The sequence below is a fragment of the Ceratotherium simum genome, chromosome 25 (assembly GCF_057802395.1).
Source record: "Ceratotherium simum simum isolate JZ-2026a chromosome 25, ASM5780239v1, whole genome shotgun sequence".
In the NCBI taxonomy this organism is placed as follows: domain Eukaryota; kingdom Metazoa; phylum Chordata; class Mammalia; order Perissodactyla; family Rhinocerotidae; genus Ceratotherium; species Ceratotherium simum.
The window spans coordinates 29,144,075-29,170,438 of NC_141924.1; the positions used below are offsets into that span (position 1 = coordinate 29,144,075).

The 26,364-nt window shown below is 41.4% G+C and overlaps 1 protein-coding gene across 1 annotated transcript in view; it reads right to left on the reverse strand.

Annotated features, from left to right (window-relative positions):
• PLEKHG7 (pleckstrin homology and RhoGEF domain containing G7) overlaps window positions 1–26,364 on the reverse strand; it is a 53,748-nt gene that overhangs the window by 19,296 nt on the left and 8,088 nt on the right. Inside the window, exons 3-9 of the mRNA XM_014797716.2 lie at window positions 18,916–19,043; window positions 15,940–15,980; window positions 11,292–11,390; window positions 10,377–10,520; window positions 7,027–7,122; window positions 6,340–6,441; window positions 2,682–2,795 (exon numbers count right to left, since the gene is read on the reverse strand). Coding sequence (XP_014653202.2) covers window positions 2,682–2,795; window positions 6,340–6,441; window positions 7,027–7,122; window positions 10,377–10,520; window positions 11,292–11,390; window positions 15,940–15,980; window positions 18,916–19,043 — 724 coding nt within the window. The remainder of the gene's footprint in view (window positions 1–2,681; window positions 2,796–6,339; window positions 6,442–7,026; window positions 7,123–10,376; window positions 10,521–11,291; window positions 11,391–15,939; window positions 15,981–18,915; window positions 19,044–26,364) is intronic.

Sequence of the window (26,364 nt, forward strand, 5' to 3'; positions counted from 1 at the left end):
ATAATCCACAAGTAGTGCTTCGAACAGTAATGAGAGGTCAAATACCGTATGATTTCCTTCATTAAGTAGTAGATAATAACAACAATAAACAAACACATAGGGACAGAGATTGGATTGGTGGTTACCAGAGGGGAAGGGGGGAGGGAGGAGGGTGAAGGGGATAATTGGGTACATGTGTGTGGTGATGGGTTGTAATTGGTATTTTGGTGGTGAACATGATGTAATCTATGCAGAAATAGAAGTACAATGATGTACACCTGAAATTTTTAGAATGTTAAAAACCAATGTTACTGCAAAAAAAAAAAAATTAAAAAAAAAAAAAAAAAAAAAAAAAAATAAAAGATAGATCAATTTAGAGATTAATATGCATCACCAATATTTGATATTTAATAAACATTTGTTATTTAAAAAAAAAAAAAAAAAAAAAAAAAAAAAAAAAAAAGAACAGTAATGAGATAATCCACAAGTAGTGCTTCGAACAGTGCCTGACACGTCTGGAACACTCAGTCCATGGTAGGTCGAGTTCTTAGCAATTGTTAATTGAACCACGCTAAGATTCTTGGTACAAAGTTCCCAGTCTCTTTCTCTGCATCATTTCAACTGTCTCTGCAAGAGCGGGGAGAATTCTCCTCCTGTCAATGTGCGTCAAGATGGTGTACAGAGATTCGTAAAGCCCAGCTCCCCATGGTATGGAGGGTAAATTCATCCCAGTGCATTCATAGCCCAATTCCAGGCAGCCCATAAAATGACACACAGATTTGAGTCCCCCAAGAACATTGTTTATCAGAGCATAATAGGAGAATGAACGTCAGCTTCAGACGGGTCTGAATTTAAATCCTGCCTCTGCCCTTGAACAACTGTATCTTTCAGCAAGTTGCCTAATTTGTTGAAGCTCTTGAAAAATGGGGATAATAGCAAATCCCACAGGGTTATTGTGTAGACAAAGAGATCATAGAAGACCAGCATGCAGCACAGTGCCTGGCCATAGCAAGGGGTGAAGAACCAGTCACCTTATTACTATTATTTTATTATCTATTATATATTATAAGCATTATATGTTATAATAATAATATTATTATTAATTATATACGATGATGCTTTTATTCTGTATGATGGGGCTGTGGAAGGCAGATTCACCTTCAATTCTTCCAGTGTCCCTCCCTGAGCCCTCACCTTTGTTTCATGATGCTAACGTTCTCTGCTAATGGAAAATAGCCCTGAGGAGTTGGAAATAGTTTTGGTGTAAAGAGCATTGAATATTTTTGCCTCAAGATCTTTATCCAGGTTCTTTTTTGCCACCTATTGGCCACGTGACCTTGCAAAAGTCACATAACCTCTCTGAGCCTCAGGGACACTTGGAGACAATGTAATCAACTTCATAGGTTTGTGCTAAGGATTAAAAGAGATGTTTGAGAAAGTGCCTGGTAAAGCGTTATGCATTATAAAAGTATCATATGTTATCATTACAACGTTGCATCTTCTACTTCTTCTCCCTAAATAGCATAGATGCTGTACATATTTCATATATAAATGTAAACCATTCTTCTATGTCACAATTGATATGGGATTTTCCAGTGTTTTTTTAAAATGGTGGCTGAGCCCTGTTAAATTCATCTCTGTCACAGCTTGGAAGGGAGAGAAATGGACATGGATTCTCCTCAGTTTGGGGGCTTGGCTAGGAGTCTAACCCATCAGCTTCCAGGGAAAAGTTTTGCAACAGGATTATTCATACATTTGAAAATCAAATGAGCTTTCAGTTTTTCGTTTGAATTGGAAAGAAAACACTGAAAGGCTGAATCTACAAAAATAAGGTCAAGTCTTGCCCAAGATCATTCCTCCTTTCTCATCCATGCCACATTCAGTCTTCCCGGCACAGCTGGGCCATAGCAAGGGCGCACTGATTCACAGCTGAGTCCTTGGGAACCATGGCAGCCTTTCCTCTCACACCTCTGGGGGGATGCTCTGGCAGGGGTTTGTCACAGCTTCAGGAAGAACTGGTTTTCTGGAAGGGCTTGGACCATTTTCTCAGGATCACACAAAAGAGCTCTGGCATAATACTGAAAAGCACAGTGCAGACTAAGGAAATGTCAAATGAGGGGTCAAAGAAACTAGAGAAGTCAAGAAAAATTGTTTCCCAGTTTGCTTATTGGCAAATACTGAGGGTCTCTAGCAGAAACTCCTTGTTCTAACGCTTTGAACCCTTGCCGCCATATTGTACAACTCCAGGGGCAACATTTACGTTGCGCTCTGTAATGTACTCTAGGGGGGGCCATTCACATAGAATACAATGTAAATGGTGCTCCAAGCTTTTGTGCAATAGGATCTTGCTGGGACCAAATCCTACAAGAGCCAACTTCTAGTCACCAAGTCTCGGTTGTTATGCTAGTTTTCCCCTTACAATGTACCAATTTCTTCCACAAAAAAAAACAATGAACAAATAAAACATTTTTAAGCCTCAGCCAAAATTTCAGGAGGGATATTATGATATAATGTTTCCAGATGTGCACCATTTAAAATTCCTCAGTGTGCAGTCGACCATGTATTTATGAGGAAAGCAAATTTGTAGTTAAAATGCATGGTTGATTATTTTTCGTCTCCCATTTCATTTGAGTATAATAATTCCCAGTACCTGTTATACCCAAAAAGTCTCAGGAAAAATAGAAAAGAAAATGGTACTTTACTTTTAAATAAATTCCAAAGTCATCTCTCTGCCTCAGGCTCTCAAGATAAAAGACAGCCGCTGAGTAATTCAGGCAGTAGGTCTGGTGGCTCTGACAGAGGCTTCCTCGGAAATACTGCAAGAAGAGAAGAGCAGAAGGACAATCAACAGAAGCCAGGAGACGCTGACCCCGGACAGACTTTCTCTTTCTCTTCACATTTACCGGTAACTAGAACAGGGAAAAGTGGAGGAGTGGCTGTTATCCCGCAGGAGCTATGACTGTGTGGATAGAAACAGGATTCACGATGAACATTCTTTTAAAAAAATATGATATTCCCATAAGGAACAGTTAACTCTTCCATAAATCATCTTTTTTTCCACCATACTTAAAGAAAATTCTGTTTAGGATATCTTGATTTAATTCACCTTTCACTTCTGTTTATGCTTTGTTGAGGCCCACACACTGTGCATGGCACCTGGTAACAAATATTGGCTTTGATTTCAGTGCCCATGTTGGTTGATATTAAGCTTGTGTTGGTAGTAAGTGATTAAAGTAACAACATTTAACTTTTCATCAAATATTCCTCAAAAATATCCATAAATTGAATTCTCCTGCTGGCTTCCAAAAATTGTAGAGTCAAATTTGGGGCACCTCCACTAATTGTACTGTGTTTCGTAGGATGCATTTTGTATAGTAGTCTTACCTAGTCTAACACTTATCTCCCCTATTCCTCATTATTCTTATTTAGTGTCTTAAACTTGCTGTCATGGGTGCACATTTGTAAGCTATCTCAAATTTATTTTAGCATAAGGCAAAGGGACAATTTGTATGTGTATGTTCATATATGTAACAGTCAAGCTGAGCACACCACACAGTGTGCCACCATCTCAGCTAAGTGTCTTTGCAATGACAATTAGTGTTTTCTCTTCACCAATGCTTCTGGCTCATTAGTGGCAGACACTCTTTCCCGGATTTCACAGTGCCTACCATATTGCTAAGCCTATGTGCTCCTTGATAGATTTATTGATTAATAAAATGAGTACTGGGTCCCATTAAGGAATTTCCGATAGTGTCACCCTGTAGTGGAAGGAGAGGAGGAAGACAGACTTGGTGGTAATGTTATAGCTGTAACATAACTGTGAGTTTTCCCCTTACAATGTACCAATTTCTTCCACAAACAAACCAATGAACGAAAAAACATTTTTAAGCAGAGAAAGCAGACCCAGCCTAAAAAGCCACTGAAGGAAGAGACAGCAGCGCAGGCAGAGATTATGAAAACCTAGAAAAATATTTTGTTATAGGACCTCAGAGGAGAAAATGCTATGGGGAGAATTGTCAGGTTTTGGCTCCAGCAAGAAGTAAATTGAAAGATGATGATGTGAGTTTATTTTTGAGATGGGAGGGTGTCTGGGTAGAAAAGAGTTTATTTTTGAGGTGGGAGGGTGTCTGGGTAGAGGTAAGAAGAGGTCTACTCAGAGCACACTGAGATGCCTGAGAAGCGCCATTACTAGGAGGCAATTGTTAAGACCGTAAATGGTCAGGCTTAGAAATCCGCTTCCACAACCCATTAGATATGCGACCTTGGCCGAATTATCTAACCTCTCCAAGCCTCAGTTTCCTTCTCAGTGACTTGCTCAGAGGGCTCATGTGTGAATAACAAATGTCTCAATCTTCCACTGGTGAGCTTCTTGTGAGACCCCGTGGTAGGCTGAACTACATACATGTAGTTCCCCTTCCTGGGGAGGATCATATGTGCCCACTCCATTGAGGGTAAGCTTGGTGGTGTGCTTTTCCTTGGCCAACGAAATGTGAACAGACTTGCCATGGGTTGCATCAGGCAGAAACTTGAAGAGTCAGTGAGTGCTCTGCCCCAGTCTCTTATGTCTTTGCCATGGTGACTGGTGACATTCCAGGTGCTTGACTGCTCACTCAGCATGCGTCCCCGAGTGAGGACAGTGACAAAGCGGAAGCAGAGCGTCAGTGAGATATGAACCAAGCCACTGAGATTGGGGATTGTTACTGTGATATAACTGAGTCTAACCTGACTGATATAGGACCTTCTAAATTTAGGAAAAGCTTTTATAACCCATCTTTGCACATCTGTAACGTAATATGAAGCATTCTTATGTGGGTTATATTATAGACTTTTAGTAAAGAGTCTATTAATATCCCATGCTTTGGTAGACTATAAATGCACTTCGGCTGTAAGTCTGAATATCTGTGTCCCCCTCAAATTCACAGGCTGAATCCTAACCCCCAATGTAATGGTATGAGGAGGTGGGCCCTTCTGGAGATGATTAGGTCATGAGGGTGGAGCCCTCATGAACGAGATTAATGCCCTTGTCAAAGAGGCTCCAGAGAGCTTTCTAGCCCCTTCCACCACGTGAAGGATACAATGAAAGGTCTTCAGTCCGGCACTCACCCCACCACGCCAGCACCCTGATCTCGGACTTCCACCTTCCAGAACTGTGAGAAATAAATTTTTGTTGTTTATAAGCTACCCAGCCTGTGGTATTTTGTTATAGCAGCCTGAGCAGACTAACGCAACTTATGCGTGTTGATGAGAAGCTGATGTTTCTCCAGACTATTTACTAAAAACTAAACTTAATTTTCTGACTCTAATGGAATTGAGAGATCCTGAGATTTTAGCTAATTCCTAACACTTTACATTCTTTCTCTTGTTTTTCAAAGTTTTCTTATTCAAATGTGTTTTCAAAGTTCACTGAAGGATCTCCCTACTTTATACCAAATTTATACCAAGGCTTGTTTCGCCTTGTTAAATCCTCCTCCTCCTTCATATCTTACTTTAAGCATCATTGACCCAGGAAGAATTTCCTCTCTGTAACTACCTACCTCACCATCTGCCCCACCTAGAAGATTTCTTTCATCATATCTATGTTTCTTTCACCCCCAGCATTTATCTCAATTTGATTATATAATCATTAGTGTCATTATTGGGTTAATTTCTCCCTCAATAGACTGAAAATTTGCCAAAAGCAGGGAGTGTGTCTAATTTTGCACATTATTATGTACAGAGTATCAGCCCCACACATAAGCATTTAGTAAGTGCTCAATAAATCTCAATCTATGTTTTTTTCAAACAGATTGTGAGAATTCAAATCTTGCTAAATGAGAATAGACAGGGACTGGATTAAAAGGCTCAAAGTAAAAAAAGTGGGCAGGCGGTCCAAATATCTGCTCCAGAAATAAATAGAATTTATCAAACCAGGGCTACAGTTTTTCCTTTTTTCTCCTCTTTCACACACAGAAGTCTTATTAAGGGTGTTGATGGATTTGAAGGTTTATTTTGCTCCTTTCTGAGAGACTGGCACTTTTGTTAGAGGAACAACTGAACCATGTAATTAGCCTACACAAACTATTGCCATGAATATTGCTTTAAATTGAAGTCATTTAAAAACCAGACTTGGAAATGGCTTTCCCATGCATGCAGATTTTTGTGTTAATAAAACCCACACAGGAGATGTGACAATGGGAAAACAGAATCTGCAAGTTATTTTTGAAAACATTGGTTGGTGGAGACAGGGATGGCTCCTTTGTAGGAGGGTGCTGGTGGAACTTTCCCAGGAACAACAACAAAAATCAAGTAGATATAAAACAACTGTCCCAGAAGGTGTGTGAATTTATTGCATGAAGCTGAGATCTCCCAGAAGAATTTTACCTTCGTGAGCACGGAAATGAAATCTATTGATGGTGAAATCTCAGAAGCGTCAACATAGTCCTTGATGATGCCGAAAAGACCGTTCACAAAACTGAAGCTTGTCTAGGGGTAAAGAGAAAGAACACAAAAGTGGGCGCACAACCACGAGTAAGGAATAAATATTTGATGAACTTCAAGTATCATTCTTACAGATGTTTTCCATTTCAAATTTACCTCCTAGCAAAATTCAAAGATTTATTTTCCTCCAATCTCCAAGATATATTTTCTTGTAAGTTTTTCTTACAAATTATTCTTTTTGGTATCTCTCCTCTCTTCCTTTTTAGAGGAAAGATATTATTTATTTATAATATTTGTGAAAAAAGGACATTTATTTGAGAATAAATGTTTAGGAAGATGATGGAGATCTTAGGAATAGGTTTACTTTCTTAAACAGCCATGGAAAAATGAAAAATGTTTTTGAAGGCTAATATCTACAGTCTCTTGGAGAGATGTCAATGGATGTTTCAATTTCATTCTTATTAACCTGAACTCCTGATCATAAGATTATGCGGGGATGGAATATGGAATAAACCATGTTCCATATTCCAATATGGAATACAAGCCACAGGAACAGACCGAGTGTGAATTTTCATGATCCTCTGGTGAATTTTAAAGCATGGCTACTAGCATCTTCCTACTTTGGCTCACCTGACTTAACTCCTCCAGGTTTGCAAAAAGTCTCCATAAATCCACATCCAGGAGATATTCATGAGTTTGTAGATATTTTAGTGTATTCATGAAGATCTTCAAAAAAATAAATGCACATTACTTTCCGTTTTTTAGTTTTAAAAGTTGACCTTTGCAAGAACACTAAACATAAATCTCCTGCGTATAACTTTACAAAACAATTTAGAAATCAGTATTTTCAAGGTTTAAGAATTTTGCTAAATACAAATGATGACATTTAAGCTCCATAGAACATATGGGGATGTGTGCTCTTCTGTATGAAGTCCTTGTTGCTTGTATGAGTCCTAACATTCCTGTTGAACATAATCTGTTCGAATGGGCTTTCTCTGCCTCCCAGTGCCAAAGAAATCTCAAAGCTTCTCTTCTTGCCAACAGCACTAACTTGAGACCAAAACAGCGTTCATGCTGAGTTCTCATTTATTGCTTCCTCTGCAAAAGACCCAAATAACCTTTACTTTCATGAAATTAAAAATAGAGAACTAATAAGTTAATATCTGAAAACTGGTAAGATGTTTAGATTTGGATAAGTGCATTAAATGTTAATGAAACTATTAAGAGAGGCTTTATGTTATTATTACTTGATTTGATGCTTTCATGTAACAGGAGAACTATTCTACAGCAAGTCAGGATAGAACTACAATCCTCACAGATAGCTTGCCCCTCATTCTATAAACTAAAGAGAGATTAATTTATTGAAACAGGAATGCTTTGTATAAACACAGTGAAGCATTCGAAGGGACCAATTATTTCATGAATTTTAGGTGTGAAAAGACTTGGACTTGGGACTGCCAACCCTCTGCAATTCCTATTTCCATATTATTTAATTCATGTAGTGAATGGTTCTGGAACTTGCATCAGAATTACCTAGGGGCCTTGGTAAACCAGATTCCTGGGCCCCATCCCCAGTTTCTGATTCAGTAGGTCTCTGATAGGGTCAGAGAGCAAGGATTTCTGACAAGTTTCCAAGTGATTTTGATACTGTTAGTTTAGGGACCACCGTTTGAGAACCACTGACTTAGAGCTTCCCAAAATCTGTATAGTATTGATTGTCTGGAAATCTGTCAATATCTAAGCATTTAAAACATATAATTGTAAAAATTAGAATAAAATTGGGGAAATTTAGAAGAAAATTAGAAGAAAAACTTAACCTTTTTGCTATAAGATTCTTTGCTTTTGCCATTTTTAAATTTTAAAAATTTTTTAAATTTAAAATTAATTTTTAAAAAATCTGCTGCCATTTTTAAAAAATATTGGGTCTGCCAGTATATTTATTTTACTTTGAGATACAAAATTCCAATTTACAAGCAACTTTGGGAAACTCATATTTATTGTGTAACAGGAGAAACATATATACTCTCAATACACTGAGACATTGGAAAAGAAATAAACTCAAATTGGTCTTTTTTTAAACAGAAAATGCTAGTTTGAAAAGGTTGTGCAGCTTACAGTGGGACAGAAAGTTCTGTGCTATTTATTAGGGCAAAAGAGGTAGTACATCTCAGGGGTTAGTGCTTTGCAGTGAACATCTATTGGTTGCCACCCAGCTTCAATGCTCCCCTTCCCTAACATCATCCTGGTTTTCACCTCAGCATTAACTCTTCCCCATGCCTTGATGTGCCATGAGGCAAGCTGACCTTACTCCCAGGGGTGGGCCTCGATTGGCTTAAGCCAATTAGCACATTCCTTCCTTGTCAGAGTAGTTGGTTCAGGAGTGGGCATGTGACTTAAGCCAGTCCAATCAGAAAGAAAATCAAGACTTCTGCTATGAATGCTGAAAAGAGATCTTGTCTCTCTCTCTCTCCTTCTCTCTCTCTCTCTTTCTCTTTTTTTCTCTCCCTCTATGGGCTCAGGGACAGCAGCCATTCTGTGACTACAACTCAAGCCAGCCATTGGATGAGGTTGATGCCCTGGAAGGCAGGGATGTGAGATGGAAAAAAATTTTGTCCTTGATTTTGAGCCTCTTGATCAAACCAACCTTGAATTCTCCCAGAGCTCTGGATTTTACAGTCACATGGGCCAATAAAACCCTGTAGTATTTAAGCTAGTTCTCTGTATCCTAACTGATAAACTCTCTAAGTTTCCATTTTCTCAGAATGTCTTTTCAGTTTAAATTTTGCTAGTAAAGTACTTAGTGCTGTGACTGACACTTAAAATTACTTAAAGAAAATAATAACTGACATTTGTATGTCACTTGATAGATTTCAAAAAAGCTAATCTGATCATCACAATGATCAGATGTTATGAGACAGCCAGAGATGGTATTGTAGTCTCTCTTTTATAGCTTAGGACAGGAATTGTCAAATGACAGCCTGTGGGATAAATCAGGCCTGCTACCTGTTTTTGTAAATAATGTTTTATTTTAACACAGCCATGCACATTCCTTTACATTATGTATGGCTTCCTTTGCACTGCAATGGAACAGCTGAGTAGTTGCAATAAAGACCACACGGTCTGAAGAGCCTAAAATATTTCCTATCTGGACCTTTACAGAAAATGTTTGTGAACCCCTGGTTTGGGAAATGGAGGACTAGACTTTCCTAAGGTCACATGGCAATTCAGAGGCAGATCCAGGACTTGAACTCAGGTCTCCCAACACAGTGCTTTTTCCTGTGTAAGAGAGCAGCCAGGATTCAAAAGTGCTTAGGGAAGAGGCAACCTTGGGAGCACTGTGCTTCATCCTCCCCTGTGGTCTTAGAAGGCAGTTGCTCCCTTCCCATCCCTTGCCCTCTGGTTCTTGTATAAGGAAGTCTCTGCCCAGAGCCACACCAGACCAAGGGTGCAGCACTGCACAACTTCAGGGGCACCATCTACATGGCAGACATCATGAATACACCATGTAATCCAACCCCACTGTGTTACATGTGGATGGTTCCCCTGGGAAATTGGAGACTGTGGCCCTGCAGCTGATAGAAAGCATTCTTCTGGCACTGTTCATGGGGGAGCAAGAGCTACAGAAGAGGGAGCTGACCAACGATGGAATGGGCTGCCTTGAGGGTGACTGTGAGCTCCCTGACTTGAGCGCTGTGTAGACACAGGGTGAGAATAAGGCAGAAGAGATTCAGACCTCAGTTGGTGAGCTGCACTAGTTTACTTAGAAGATATCATCCAATCCTGAGAGGTGGTGTTTAAGAAAAGAAGGAAGAGACCACCAAGTAGCAGATAAACAATAGATAAAAGTTTCTTAAGATCCTTGAAGGAGGGGAATTCTCCACCCCCCAAACTTTCCTTTCTCAGCATGGAAGACGAAAACAAATCTCCAAAGAATCAAATTCATATTCTCCATCTACAATGAAAATTAAGCCCAGCATTACCATCTTAAGAACTAATAAATGGTCCAAGAAATAACTGCATTCACTTGTGAAAAGTTCCCACACGGCCTCTTGCTGCTTTCTCAAGTCTAATTGAACAGTAGGACGTTTTTGATATGTTTCCATGACTTCATTCCAGGTCTTATCCTGTACATGGAAGAAAAGAGGGAACAAAACATTTCAACCTCGATGGGTTGACCTGTTCACTATTTCCTTTGACTTACAGTGCAGCAGGAGCAAGCATTCCCAAAATCATGATTTCCTGCTGCAGCCGCGGGCATCCCTTTTGGTAGTGGGGCCTCAAGCTACCCAAACCACAGTTTTCTCTGTGTGGTTTTGGGATGCCAATTCCTCCCCATGGAATGTGTGACATACATAATTTTTAATTTAAAATGAAAAGGAATTCAAATTAATGTTGTTTTGAATTACACTTGAGAATTTCATGAGTCTTTTTCAGTTTATTGCAAAAAAAAAAAACCCTCAAAGAACCCCAAACCCAGAACTGGGAAGTCTAATCCAGGTTCCCCTGGCAAAGCTTGTTGAAATTAACTATGAAGAATCACGAAATAAGAGTTTTAAAGTTTAAAGAGGCCTTTAGAAATTGACTTATTAAAACCATCTTATTTTTCAAATGAGGAAATTGAGGCCCAGAGAAGTGAATAACAGTAACAATGATTAACATTTGTACAAGACTTCATGGTCTACAAAGTGCTCTCATATCCGTCACCTGAGTTTAAATAAAATGACTTTCCTGAGGTTTCAATGTGTGTTCAAGAGAGCAGACCTGGTTCCTTCCAGTCCTGGGATCCTCTCCTGCACCTTGCTGTTATTATGAACAAGGTAATAATCTGACAATTTAAAATAATGACTAAAACAAAAAAAGAAGCCACGCCACACAGTAAACAATTTGTGAGATACCTTAAGGCTGTGAAACTCATGGGCCCTGAAGTCTGTAATCTTCACAGAGGAGAGGCAGTTTTCCAGATCAGACACATGCTTGTGTTTGTCTTTGCCCTGCTTAAAGATGGTTAGAAACAGAATTTTCAAACAGGAATTCTTTAAGGACACGACTTTGGTAGCTTTAGCACCTTTCATTCATTCCTTCTCTAACATGTGTGAGAACAGACTGTGTACTTTGTCTATAAGCCGCTAATGGTTGACAAGCCATTTCTGAGCCACAGTCAGACCCATGGGACCACAGAATGTCAGACCTAAAGGACAGAGGCCGGTGAGGGTGTCTAGTCCAAACATCTCATTTTACTGATGAAAAAACACCCAAGGCTCAGAATGGTCATATCGCAAATAGACGGACTGCAGTCTAGTGCCCACCCTCTGGGGTGATATATAAAGTTCTAACTTTTCCAAATACTGGATCATAGGACTTTAGCATCAGAAGGTGCCTCAGATGTCTTAGTTCAACCCCTCATTTAGCAGATAACTGAAAAGCCCAGAGTGTTAATAGAACTGCCCAACACGATAATTCTCTGCTAACGAATACCAGAACATGCTAGAAACTCTTAGTTTCTCTGGAATGGAACTACCTACTTATTTTTGTTATAATTTTAGTTGGAAAAAATCTGATTGCAAAGTAATATACGGTTATTGTAGAAAATTTGGGAAACAAAGAAAAACACAAAGAAAATCAAATTTATTCATAATCTCTACCCCCACATAACCACTGAAAACCTTTTTCTGATTGTATTTATAATTAATTTTTAATGGTGTCCTATTTACACATCCTTTTGTAACCTGCTTTTTAAATTTAATATATTGTGACCTTTTTTTTGACTCATTCAGTATTCTGTTGCAATATCATGAATTACCCTCTTAAAGAGTTCATTTTACCAACTAGACCAGGAAGAAGCTATCAAATAACAATGCGTAAGGCTTTCTAAACTCGACTTGGCTGCATTTCAAGTGAATGTTTATCACAAGTAATTTTTTAACTTGTTCTGTTGCCTCAGGGTGCATGATGCTGCCTTGGATCTAAGCAGTTTGGTGGAAGTTATTCAAATTTATGTTACTAAGCAAGAGAAGGCACGGGTTATCTGCTGTTGTGGGTAGGCGGCTCCCTGTGTCTCTGAAAGGGGACCCTGCAATGGCTTCAAAATGTGCTAAAGGGCTGTTTCTTTGGTAGGGTGATGGCACTGAAAGAGGAAGCCTATTCGAGACTCATTAGCTTCTACAGTCGCAAAATAATCTTGGAGCCAGTTGGGGGCCTCCTACAGCAACTGGGACATATGCCTTTTATTGATGTCTGAAGCCATAGTGACTGCATGTTGTGGACATAAAAACGTCAGCAGCCCGTTGGGAAGTAAAGAAACTGAGACAATGGAAGCAGCGTTGGAGCTGTGGGAAAGTGAGCACCAGCCCCCTATCTTGAAGGGCACTCGCTGTGGCTCTCCATGGGCCTGACCAACCTCCTGACCAAAGTGCTTGGTGGATATAGCAGTGAGAAGGGAGGGGACAGTCCTCCCAGAGGGCACATTAACTCTTCAGAGTAACGGACCCACTGTTGGAAGCCTTGTTGCTTCCACTATGATGGCGTTGGCTAGGAGAGACAGTGAGCAGCATTTGAAGGGTATTTGAGAGGACATGGAGGATGAAGAAAAGTAAGAGGCCAAGGTTAACTCTGGGGTCTCAAACTTAATAACTAAGAGGTGGGTGGAATGGAAATGTGCGCAGGCACTGGTGACATGGAACTGGAGTAAAATGGATATATCTGAATATATGCATTTTTTGGAGTGGTTGACAAAGAGATGGCATTGAATTGGTGAGGACAGATGAGATCTGTGAGACCTCTGATGAGACAAGGGAGGGAAGAGTGTCGGGGGCTGGTTATGGAGCCCCACAGCTGGAGGAGCAATTCAATGTCAGGGCTAAAACAGACTCAGAGCCAGACTGCCCGGGACTGCTGGGGACAAATCCCCACTCTGCCACTTATGAGCTATGTGACCTCAGGCAAGCTATTAAATCTGTCTAAACCTCAGTTTCCCCATTTGCAAAATGGGAACAATAATGTTACCTACCTTGTTGGGTTGTTGTGAGAATTAATGAGTTAACATATATAAACTATGGAACATATGCAAATAGAAACAGTGCCTGATAATGTGGTAAGCATTATATAGGTACTTACTTTTATTAGTAACATTGTTATTGATGGTTGGGAAGAAAGGAAGGAGAGAAGGAAGGAAGGTAAGTAAAGGAAAAATCTGTAACAGATTGGGAACATACATTGCAATGTAGTAGTGTGTTTATTATATTGATGTGGATTATCATTTACATAGATATGAATTCCTTGATAAATAAGGCTAAAAGGATGAAGGAGTAAGTAGACATACTGATTTTAAGGGGACCAGATATTGTTTCCTTGTGAAAAAGAGCCTTCAAGAAATGAATTTCCCTTCATTACTGAGAACTTTGCTGAAACACTTTGTCATTCCACTAATTATTCTGTCTTTGTGTATCTCTACCGTTGCCTACCCACCTCCAACATTGTGCAAGCCAGTTAGCACATTTTTTTTTTCCAATTTACATGTCAGTCTGACCTCCATTGTGAGCTGATAATGGACATCTTGGCCTCTTAGTACAGTCACGCAACATACGTGGGACAAATTGCTTCTTTATGGGAGAAAGAAATAGATTACTCACAACAACTTGGAGGAACACCCTTCCTTAGGTAAGTCCTCCCTTCTGAAAGCACATTCTACCTCCCAGGTGGCCCTTAGATCTTTCCTGCTCTGGAGGAGAGTTGGTGAAAGACCCTCCTTCTCCTGAGACCCCAGACCTGCCTAGAAACTGGCCATGCTTCCACTTAAATGAGTAAGGAGCCCAGGAAAGGCTGTACCGTAGGCCCCGTCTCAGATCCTGCCAGGAAAAGAGTCAAATCATGTCCCTGAAGAGAGGCAAAATGAGAATGACTGATAAGCAACAGCCATGGTGACAATGGTGTCATAATTTCACTAATAGCTTACAATTTGAAGCTTGTAATGTTTAGACTGTGTCCCTATGGACTGAATGCTTCTGTCCACCAAAAATTCATATGTTAAAGCCCTGCCCACCCCACTTCCCCAGTGTGATGGTGTTTGGAGATGAGAGCTTTGGGAGGTAATTAGGTTTAGAAGAGGTCATGAGGGGGGCCCCATGATGGGATTAGTGTCCTTATAAGAAGAGGAAGAGACACAAGAGCTCTCTCTCCACCAGGTGAAAACACAGAGAGAAGGTGGCCGTCTATAAGCCAGGAAGAGAGCTCTCACCAGAAACCAATCACGAGGGCACTGTGATTTTGAACTTCTCAGCCTCCAGAATTGTGAGAAATAACTATTGGCTGTTTAAGCCACCCAATTTGTGGCATTTTGTTATAGCATCTCGAGCTGACTAAGACACTCATACAAATTTTTTACACTTGGAAAAATAATGTGAAAGTCACTCATATACTCAATTATGAGAACAAGTGATTTTCCAAAAACCCAAATTACAAATGATACTACCAATAATATGGCCTATATTCGTTGTTTAAGATGCGTCCAGCCCTGGGGTAAGCTCCAGATGCGTTATTTGATTTACTTGTCACAACCACCCTATGAGGCTGGCACTGTTACCATCCACCTTTTATAGGGGAGGGCCTGAAGCTGAGGGAGGTTAATTCATTTGGCCAAGGTCACAGAGCAGTAAGTGGAGCAGCTGGGGTTGGAACCTCAGAGCTTTTAATTTAGCTACAGTACTTAAAAGATATCAATGTGTGTGTGTCCGCAGAATCTCCATGGTGGGTGTCAACAACTGATGACAGACTCATTGGAGAGGCCACTTGGGCAGATTTTTAACAGAACAAGGCATAGTAACTACCCATAAGGCCCTACTGCTGCTGCTGGCTGTGGTGTGCAGGTATTGCAACTAGTATTGTCGGAAGAACAAACAGTCAGTCCTTCCCCCTCCTCCAGAAAACAAGAGTGAGGAGTCAGGTTGTGGTCAGGAACACTCCTTCCCTCTGTCCCCAGCATGAAGGAAAGGCTGGACTGTGGTCAACCCTTGTCTTAGGCAGTAAAGAATCACGGACCACTGATTTCGATTTATAACTCTTCAATAATTCATGGAACCAAGAATGAATTTTTAAAAAACACGAGGACTCCAATTGGCTTTCCCAGAAATAGAAGTGTATTTGTGGAATCTCTTTCTGTAATATCTCATTAATTTTTCAATGTTCCCAATACGCATGCCACTGACGGCAAACTGGGGCATACGCTTGGGCAAGTTCACTTCATCAAATGAGCTGTTTCCTAAGCTGTATCAGTCATAAATGTGGAGTTCTAAAGCGTCACAATATTAGGATTGCTTTGTTTTTTGCAGAGCTCATTAACCACTGGCAATTAGCACTGTTTTGCTGCACAAAATGGCATCATTTGGCATGTTCTGTAGCCGTTACTATGGATATGACATAATTTAAATTTCATGTGTGGTCTGCCATCCTGCACAGATGAAGTGGGATGAAGAGGCTCTTCAGTCGTTTCTTACCTTCCTAGCTACAGGAAGCTTAATTAAAACAAAAATGACAATGCACAACACTCACCACTCCTCTCTTGGAGAAAGGCCATCTTGGCTTTTTGGATTCTGGTGGGTGAAATGAAAGAAGATAGATTAGTACTTCGAGTAACTAGTGAAAGATCATTGCAGGACTTTACAAAACCTGCTTTTTCAAATGAGTCAAACAGAATTCATCCTACTTTAATTCTCCTTCTCTTGAGAATGCACAGAATAAATATTTATATGTATGCAAATGAGTGAATGAAGCGATGTTGCAACCTAAAGGCTGGTGTTCAGTTGCTGCCTTTAGGTGATATTGTCCTGTCTCCTTACTAGAGTATTGTTCAGCTTCCTTCTCCCCATTACTCGGGGGGAAATCGAGAAAGCATAATCAAGATGTTGAGTAATTCATTTAAGACTGAAAGTCATAGAACTTTGGGGCTGACAGGACTTCATTTTCACACTGTTCTACCAAAAACCATCCCAGCATATGCAACTTCAATAGCCTGACCCAATTTGAGACTAGGAGAGTTCATCAATTAATCCTCACCCGTGGTTAAAGGCAGACTCCTGAAATAGGTGACATCAACACAGGTCACTAGTCTTTATGTTGGGGGCTTATTGTCGCTATTGGCCACCATCCAAGTAGTCCTTAGGAGCTGCTTTGAGTTGAGAAGGAAGTCATCACTCAACAATGCATCCTTTTGATGATCAGGAAGTAAGGTGATTAGATTCTAGACTCTTGATTTTTATGTCATTTGCATCAATTTGTACGCTACCCAGAAATAGCTGGGAATGGTCTCTTAGGTTTAGGTGAGATGTTCTGATGACTCAATATACAAAATGGATGTCTTACAGGCCTGTCTCTCTTTCTATGAAGTTCCTCAGGAGATGCTGCACAATAGTTTAATCAGATGGAATCAATGACCCAAGCAGCATTTACTGCAAAGGGTGTGCTGAGGGACTTTTGCTAGTGGAACCATGGAAGGCCCCTGTCCAACTGATTATCTCACTCATTCTCACCACCTTATCGATCTTTTGAAAGGGAAGATTAGGTGGAATCTCCCTCAGGGACAAATCAGCTTTACCACTCTTAACCCTCAAATGCCTGCTGGTAAATTATTATGCCCAACTTGAACTGCAACAATCTGGTCTTAGCAAATTTCTCTCCTCTGCTTTTCTAACTTTGGGGATAATTTTAGGGCCTCGGGAAAGCTTCACAACTATTCAGAAGAAGATTTAAATGACTCTTCATTGAATCCACAATCTTTTATTATCTGTAGTATATATTAAGTTTTGATGAATCAGAATCTCTATTGCAACAATATTTCTAGGTGACTCAAATGCACATCAAAGCTTGAGAAGCACTGCATTAGACCACAATTCTAGGACATGAGAACTCTATTCCAAGCTTCTTGAGAAGAGGGCATGGAGGGGTATGGTGGAGAATGTTGCATAGCTTTTACCATGTGGTATCTACCGTGATGCTAGACATACAACTTAACAAAGAACAACCAGTTGATTTAGAAGCATCATGCAGCAATTATGACCTTGTTCCTTAGCACGGTGGTTCTAAAACTTTAGCCAGCATCAGAATCACCTGGAGGGCTCATTAAAAACACATTGCTATGCCCCACCCCAAAAGTTTCTAATTCAGAAGGCCTGGGGTGGGACCCCAAAATCTGCATTTCTGACCATTTCCCAGGTAATGCTAAAGTTGCTGGTCTGGGACCAGCCTTTGGGAAACACTGCTATTGGTGTTAACCAGTTTAGAGTATTCATGAAACACCATGAACTGTGTACTAACCTCTCTTAAGGTTACGCTGTGTTTAGAACTAGCTCTAATTTCCAGGGGCCTGTCTTTGAGTAGATGACTTAAGCCCTCTTGTTTCATTCATTTGGATGATTGTATCAGATGAGAAAGTAGATGTTCATTTGGATTGTTGTGTCATAGAAGACAGTAGATGTGAAAGGGACCTATAAAGAGTGAGCAGCTACACAGTTAGGATTTATTCACCGATGGCTTCTGGGTTCCATACGGAAGACTACAGTGCCCCATACAGTGGGTGTCGATACAGGCTGGTGGAGAGGGCACAGGGCTAGAAGTAAGGAGCCTAGATTCCATTCCTCTGACACAAGCCAGTCAACCCCATGGCTAGGTCACTTCTTTTTTCTGGGTCTCACTTTGCACATACTTCACGTGAATGAGGGATGAGCTGGGTGGTTTTCCAACTGTGGCCAGGTGTCCTGGGCTTCTGGGGATGCCTTGGAGGTGAGTCTTGGGGATCCACTGCATTTTCAAGCAGTGCAACTCTACGTGGAGCTGTTTTATACATTGGATTTCCAAGTAAGTATTCTTTTGTAAAAAGGGCTCTGCTAAGAACAAAATCAGTTTGAAAACTACCAGGATGGATAAGCTTTAACCCTCCTTTTAGCTCTCAAAGGCTATCCTCAGAATCATGGGGAATGTGCCCTGAACACCACAACTGCTCTTTTCTTTCACACCTGAGTTCCAAATGCAGAAGATGTACCCCTAATGTTGCCTCTCTAATCTGCTCTAGCAGAATTCTGCTGTCACCAGGACCTCTGCCTCCACATGGTGCCACCCTGCTTGGAAGATACCAGTGTAAGGCTGAAGGCCAGGAGCAGGGCGAGGGTGACCTTACAGCAATGATAGGGAAGCTGCCCACCAGCCTAGAGGGAGCCTTCTGCTCCAAGATGGTGACCGCCACTGGTGTACCTGTTCCAGGGCCCAGACCTAGGGTAAATTCTTTGACAAGAAGACTTTTTAAGGGAAGGCCCATACCTTATCCATCTCTGTAAGTGGAATGCCCAATACCAAGAGTGGTATTCAGCTGGTTCCGGTAATTCATGGCTGATGCCTGTCCTAATTGGTGAGACATCTGTTTTAACTTGTCAGTGCACATGTTCCACTAGTCATTAAATATTTTAAAATCTCCCCTACTCATATAATATCTGTCCATAGTAGGCATGTAATATAAGTATGCTGAATGAATGAGACCTGAATTCAGCAGCAGAAGTGGGTGGCACAGGTAATCAGCAGCTCCATCTGACACCAGAAGGTCCCCGGGGAACACCTCCAGTCCAGGTAAGTTGAGCACTACAGAACTCCGCCTGTGCTCATAGAACCTGTGCTCAAGAGAAGGAAGGAGAGAGCTTAGAGCTGGCATGCAGGCAAGGTCATCATTCAGCCCACCTCTGGGCATTCGGAAGTGACTGCTAGCAGTCTGACTAATACCTGCTTTCTTACGAAGGATTTGGCAGCCACTCCAGGCTCCAGACAGGGGAGGGCTGTGATGACACACACCCCTCACACATTTACTCGACACCTTTTTGAGCCTTATTGACCATTTATGATTTTGACTAATCAGCAGAAGAGCTCGCCTGGAAATGTCAACACAACACATACCCGAAGTGTTCTGACTCAGAAGGACACCAGGAAAAAGCCATCAAACACAAGAGTATTTGCAAATTATGCACACGGCTGCACAGGGAACAGGACGCATGATATGGCCACCAGCACCCTTAGAGATCGAGGCTGGTTGTTTAACGTCAGTATTTCTATTTTTCCCAGAGAAAAATGAGAACTGTTGTTGGAAAGGCTCAGCAAACAGCCTTATCTACCTTCTTCATGGAACTTTCATAAAACTTCCTGTCTGTTGGACGTTCACAAAAAAACTGGTTGACATGCCAGACACAGCGGGGAGCAGCTCCAAAGCCAGTGGGCGTTTGCTCAGCGATCTCTAAGGAACAAAAGAGATGAGGGATCTGCCACCCTGGGAACCTGCCTAAGAGCATCAAATTACAGTCACAAGTCGCTTAATGACGGGGACATGTTCTGAGAAACGTGTCACTAGGCGATTTTGTCATTGTGCGAACATCACAGAGTGCCCTTACACAAACCTAGATGGTATAGCCTACCAGACACCCGGGCTATATCGTACTAATCTTATGGGACCACCATCGGTCTGTCGTTGACCGAAACGTCATTATGTAGTGCAAGACTGTATATAGGGGTTTTCATAGCTTCCCCATCAGAGCTGTTCAGATATTTCTTTGGCCTGTTCTGAGGGATGAGAGAAGCACTTCCTTCTACTTATTGACCAGTGGAATCTCTAAATTCTCTTTTTACCAACAAATAGCTTAGCATATAGGTTACTTTATACACAAAGGAATTTTGTCTCAATTTACCAACAAAAGCATAGCTACAGAGTTGCCTTGAAAGTTGAGAGTCTGGGTCTGTCATACCGCTCTGGATATTATGATTTGGTACATTGCCATGCAGCCCCCTCTCCCCACAGAAAGGCCGTGCCCAGAGCCCTGTTAGTCTCCCCAGCCCAACCCTTCTGCTCCTTCCACTTTCCCACCTGCCTACTGCTTCGGTGCTCCATGCTTTCTAGCCAAGTTCCACACTTCTGAGCTTCTGCATGAGTGATGGCCTTTCCATTTGCACTTTCATCTCTTGCCTCACAATTGTACATTCTTGCATCTCATGCCCTCTTTCTTGTTAATACGTCTGACGCTGGGGTCCTGGTCATGCCCCGTCAGGCCTATTATGCTGTTGACCAAAGCCTGGTGTATATTAGAATATCCTGTGGAATTTATTGTAATACCCATCCTCAAGTCCCACCCTTGGGATTCTGATCCACTAGGTCTGAAGGTGGGCATCTGTGTCTGCAGTTTTACCAGCTCCCTAGACACTCACCAGAGTTGGAGAACAAATAATTTTGAGGGTAAAAGTATTTTGGTATAGGCCTTTTTATTTAGATTTTAAGATTTAAATGAATTTTAAGATTTTAAGGATTATTTCAAGTTCTCAGCCTTCTGCTAAAAACATTTCCAGATCATTCTACTTACGAATAGTAGGGCAAGTTGTCCGGGAATTCTAATTAGTGAATAACCTATGTCCCATAAATTCCTACTAAACATATGAAATAGGTCTGCCTCAGACTTTGCAGATAGATGCTGTAGGCATAAAACAAAGTGAATTTTCAGCCATAAAAGGCTGCTTCCTCCAAGACGTCTTCCCTGATGCTCGAAGAAGTAATTCCTCATATTTGTGCACTGCTCTGCAGCCTCACTAGATCAGGCCCTCGGCATTTTCTATCTGTCTTAACACAGTTGCCTCAACTTATTTCTTCACCTTTAGCTTTATCTTCTTGATTCCATCCTACACCCAGTCACTAAATGTGAATTATCCAAAATGTAAGCCTGACCTAGTGCCTCCTGGCTTCAGACACTTCAGTGGTCTTCATCTTGTACCAGATAAAGACATTTTTAAAGCATATGCACAAACGTTCCGTGATCTGGCCCATTTACTGTCCTGATACTCCTTACTTTGCAATTTATTCTCTGGAAACAGGGAATAGATCGTCATTTCCCACACAAAGTGTCTCACACTTCAGTGCCTTGGCTGGGAATGCTTTGCCCTCTCTCTACCTTCTCCAAACCTGTCTAACTCCTACTCATCCCAGGAGATTTAGGGCCATGGGTTATCTAATTGACTTAAAAGCGAAATACATACAATTTGGCTGATATTTATTTAATTAGCTGTATTCCCTGAGGTTTTGAAATCTGTTTTGATTGCCCTTTTTCTGCTCTTCTCTCTCTCTCTTTTTATTGGAAAACTTTAGGGTAACGTTGCAGACACTGCTAGCTGCCAATCCAATGTGCATGCTCTCCATTTTTCTTTGCTTTGTTGGGGGTGGGGCACGTGCTGAGTTAATACATGGCATTGCTCTGACTCCCTTGCAGCTCATGGAGGCCATGTGATCCAAACCTGGTCAATGAGATTTAAACAGGAGCTGCAGGGCCGGCCCCGTGGCTTGGTGGTTAAGTGAGCGCGCTCCACTGCTGGCGACCCGAGTTCGGATCCCGGGCTCCCACCGGCGCGCTGCTTCTCCGGCCATGCTGAGGCCGCGTCCCACATACAGCAACTAGAAGGATGTGCAGCTATGACACACAACTATCTACTGGGGCTTTGGGGGAAAAATAAATATAAATAAAATCTTTAAACAGGAGCTGCAGGGTGTGGCTTCTAGGAAAACTTTTTTAAAGAGGACAGGGTTGGCTAGCTTCTTCCTTTTACCTTTTGCTCTTTGCCCTTCTTGTTGTCTGAAATATGGCTTGATACCTGAAAGTATACCAGTAATCTTGCAAAGATAACAGCAGAACAGGAAAACAGAAGCAGCCCAGCAGGTTGCTGACATCTGCCCTGGCCTGGGCTCTAGTTATGTTACAAGAAAAACACCCTTTATTTGCTTAGGTCATTCTAGTCAGGTTCTGTTACATGCAGACAAATGCTATCCTAACTGATAGAGATTCCCCATCCTGGACTTCCTTCTCCAAGAATGAGGTCAACTTGAGCATTCTGCACTCCTGTGGCTTTTTCATTACCTATTTATGGTGAAGTTTCATAATATCACTAGAGTTGCAACTTTTTACAATACTCCCCTTTTTGGTACTTGCCAACCCAACGTCCACGGTGGTTATGAGGATGGAGGCGGCTAAATTAGGTAAGAGTTGGAAAAGTTACAGTAATTTGAATGAGAAATATAATTCTAGTTTCATCATTTTGGATACACGACATTGAGAATGAAACAAAATGAATTAGCAGGATACAAATCCAGCCAGGAATTTTCACAGTGCTACTCAAGAGGTTTTAGATAACACAAAATGCTGAGAGCCCACGAGAAGGCTCCTGAAAGGAAATACTAGAAGCTTCCCCATCAGATTTATATTTCTCTTCATAAAGACACTAGAAGCAGACAATGAGATTTGCTATTTATGGCGTTGGAGGGGACTGGAAAAATTGCCATAATTTGAATGAGAAATGTAACCTAGTTGAATGTTGGGGAAAAAGTTTACCCTTTTGAGCTTCAACTCTAAATGTTACACATCTAGAGTTGTGTAAGTATCATGAGCTTGGTAGTTTCCAAAGATTCTGTAAGCCATCTCTATATTCCCTGGGGACCTCAAGAGAGGCCATAACTGCTAGTGCGGTGGAAGGATTAGTCTTCCCAGCCTCCTCTAGGCTGGCTTATGTGTTTCTCTTCTGTGCTTCTATAGTTCTCTGCACTGAGGGTTAAAAATGTGGAGTCAAATTGCCTGGATTTTAATCTTAGCTGTGATTGAGCAAGTTAATAACCTCTCTAGCTGACTTTGCCATTTGTGAAATGTAGACAATAATCATACCTACTTATTATGTGAAGATGGACAAGGTTAATCAATATAAACCACTTAGATCAGGGTCTGGAAGTTAGTAAGCTGCCAATAAATGCTATTATGTTGATTATTGAATGTCTATTTATGTGTCTGTTTACTCCACTGGGCTGTTAGCTCCTTCACTGCAAGAAACACGTCTTATCATCATCTGCGTTGGCGAGTGCTCATTTAGTCCTCAGTCCACTGCCATTGATGAACGCGAATGAATGAAATGCTCCTCTGATGTTGTCCTCCCTCCTGGAAAGCATCTTACTTTATAAGGCAGTTTTACAGATTCGTGTCTTATCTCTTCCTTTACCCTAAGCTCCTAGCTCCTGGTCCTAATCCCTGTGTTTGGTAAGAGCTCAGTAAACATTTGTTGAGTAAATGGAACAATAACTAAACCCTCACACACCCAGAGGCATCACTGTCATTTCCTGGCACGAACTCCCGCAGAATGTGGACTCCAGTAATAGCTAGCTGCTCACTGTTCTCTAAACTTACTCTGCACTTCACATCTCCATGCTTTGGCTCAGGTGGTTCCCATCTGCCTGTCTATCTCCACTTTGTCTGCCTGGCAAATTCATATTCATCTCTAAATTTCAGCTTAGACGCTCTTCCTCCAGAAGTCTTTTGTGATCTGCTCAGGGACAGCCATCTCTTTTTCTCCCTCTCTTACCCTACCTTGTCTCTACTCTATGAGGATTTCATTGAAGGCTCATGCTGTGTCTTACATATCATGGAATCTAAGCACCTAGCATAGAATTTGACATAGAGCAAGTATTCAAATAAGCTTGTTGAATGAATAGGCATATTGACCTACAGAACAACATATATATAGTTCTCAAATAAATTTGCTTTTCCGTTCTGGATGATAAATGAATAATTATATGCATATACAATAGCAAAATGCAATTTGAGTCCCCTCACAATTAAAGATGGTTAAATTACTCCTATCCTTTTCTCCCTTGTCTGGGGTACCTTCTGACATAAGGTATCCATTTGTGAGCACATAGGCCAGGTTTGGGAGTTCAGTTTGCACATAGGGAGCAGAGAGATGACAACTGGCTCTCAAAGGGCTTGTGCCGTGACCTCGGCTTTGTTGCCTTGGTGTTCAAAACCCAGCAATGCTCATTCTGGAAAGGTGGGCACGCTCCTGGTAGGGCATAACAGAATCTCTGTGGACATGACATTTTTATGTTCATCAAGAATCACAGTTGTAACCATATGGAGACCTAGGAAAACACTAAGAAAGAACACCTGCACACAGTAACCTGAAGAGATATGAATTGGTGCAAACCACCTGCCTCTGCATCACTCATGCATGACAGTGGACTAGATTTCTGGGCACTCTGAAAAGGTCTCCATGTCTGTGTCAGCCAGGTTGCTCAGATTGTTGGATTAATGATATTAATGCAAATAGTGGCAATGAATTCAGAATGACTTTGAATTTAGGTCTCACGGGGGGAGGGGTTTTGGTGGTTGCAAATTGGTATCTTATTTTTGCTATTTCAAATATTAGAATTGCTTCCTATAAAATGGCATGCTGCAGGATCACTGTGTCCAGTTCTGAATTGATTATCCACTGGAAGCAAACACTGTAATAAATTCAGAATTTTTATCTCCCTCCCTCAAACAAAATGGTGTGTGCATGGGGTCATGGCATCCTGGGTGAGGAGCATAGGGAAGAGAATTTCTTGATACCTAATTTCCTCAGAGGGAAATTAAGCTGGGGAATGAACTAATAATACATGTAAAATGTTTGGGGGGTGGCTGGGAAAGCCATTGTCGCTGTATAAGTGCAGTATAACTTCACACTGCCCTTTCCATTTATTTGGAAAAGCACAACTAAACAAACTTCCTTCAGAAATGCTTTTTTGTTGTTGTTGTTCAGTGCTTGACTATTCTGGTTCTTTGCTTCAGGACAAATCTCTGGACCGGGAGGTTGTGTAACTGGGTGCCTGACCTAGACTTTGCAGCCCTCCCGGGCTTGCCGGCGGCCTCCCCTCCTCCCCACCTTCAGAAACCCAAACACAACCACACTTTCACTAACCCGGAGTGGCGCTGCCCCAGTCTGGTCAGATCCGAAGGGACTAGTCCCATGGTTGCTGGAATAATCTTGTCTCCTTTCTGTTTCCAGAACGTCTCCTTATTCTGTCCTCTGCTGAAGCTCTGAAGGTCCATGGTGTGGGCTGGGACAGCAGCAATTCAGAGAATCCGGAGAATTCTCCCCCACTGCTGAGCAGGCCACACACCCAGGCATCAACACTCAACAATGAGCCTGCTCTGGCATGTTGGTGCCAGAAAACTTTCTGACTGGAGGAAGTGTGTCACCCAGTGGACCTCAAGTGCATACACTTTGCAAGGAATAGATTGGTCCTGATGGATATTATTCTAATTTGACATCAGCCCGCACTTGCTGAGCACCAGCTCTTATTAGACACTCTGTTAAGTGTTTTCCAAGCATTATCATATTGATTTTCACAAGCACCCTATGAGGTGGAAATCACTGTTCTCATTATAGAGTGGAGGAGCTGAGGCTGAGAGGGATGGATAAGGCACTCACCCAAGCTTGCACTTCGTGAATGACAGAAGCAGAATTCAAAATTCAAATACACAAGTCTGACTCCAAAAAGACTTGGAAAATAGAAAGAAGAGAAAAAGATACTACAAACCATTTAAAAGCATAAAGTGTTTTTTAAAATTGACATAATGATGGTTACTCCTTTAGGTAAAAGAAGGGGTGTAGTGGGTTGAGTGGAGCCACCCCCAAAAGATATGTCCACAGTCTAATCTCTGGAATCTGTGAATGTGATCTTATTTGTAAAAAGAGTCTTTGCAGATGTAATTAAACGAAAGCTCTTGAGATGAGATTATTCCAGAGGATCCGGGTGGGCCCTAAATCCAATGACGCGTATGTATGAGAGACACCTAGAGAAGAGACAGAGAGGAGAGAGGCCCCGTGAAGATGGAGGCAGAGATTAACGTGATACAGCCACAAGCCAAAGAACACTTCGAGGAAGAAGCAAGGAAGGTCCTTCTGGAACCTTCAGAGGGAGCACGGCTCTGCCAATATCTTGCTTTTGGACTTCTGCTTTCCAGAACTATGCAAGTATAAATTTCTGTTGTTTTAAGCCGCCCGGTTAGTGGTAATTTATTATAGCAGCCACAAGAAACTAACAATGTAACAGGGGCAATATAATCGAGTGTGAGGGGCACTCAACTTATGACCCCTGATTCCCAGCTC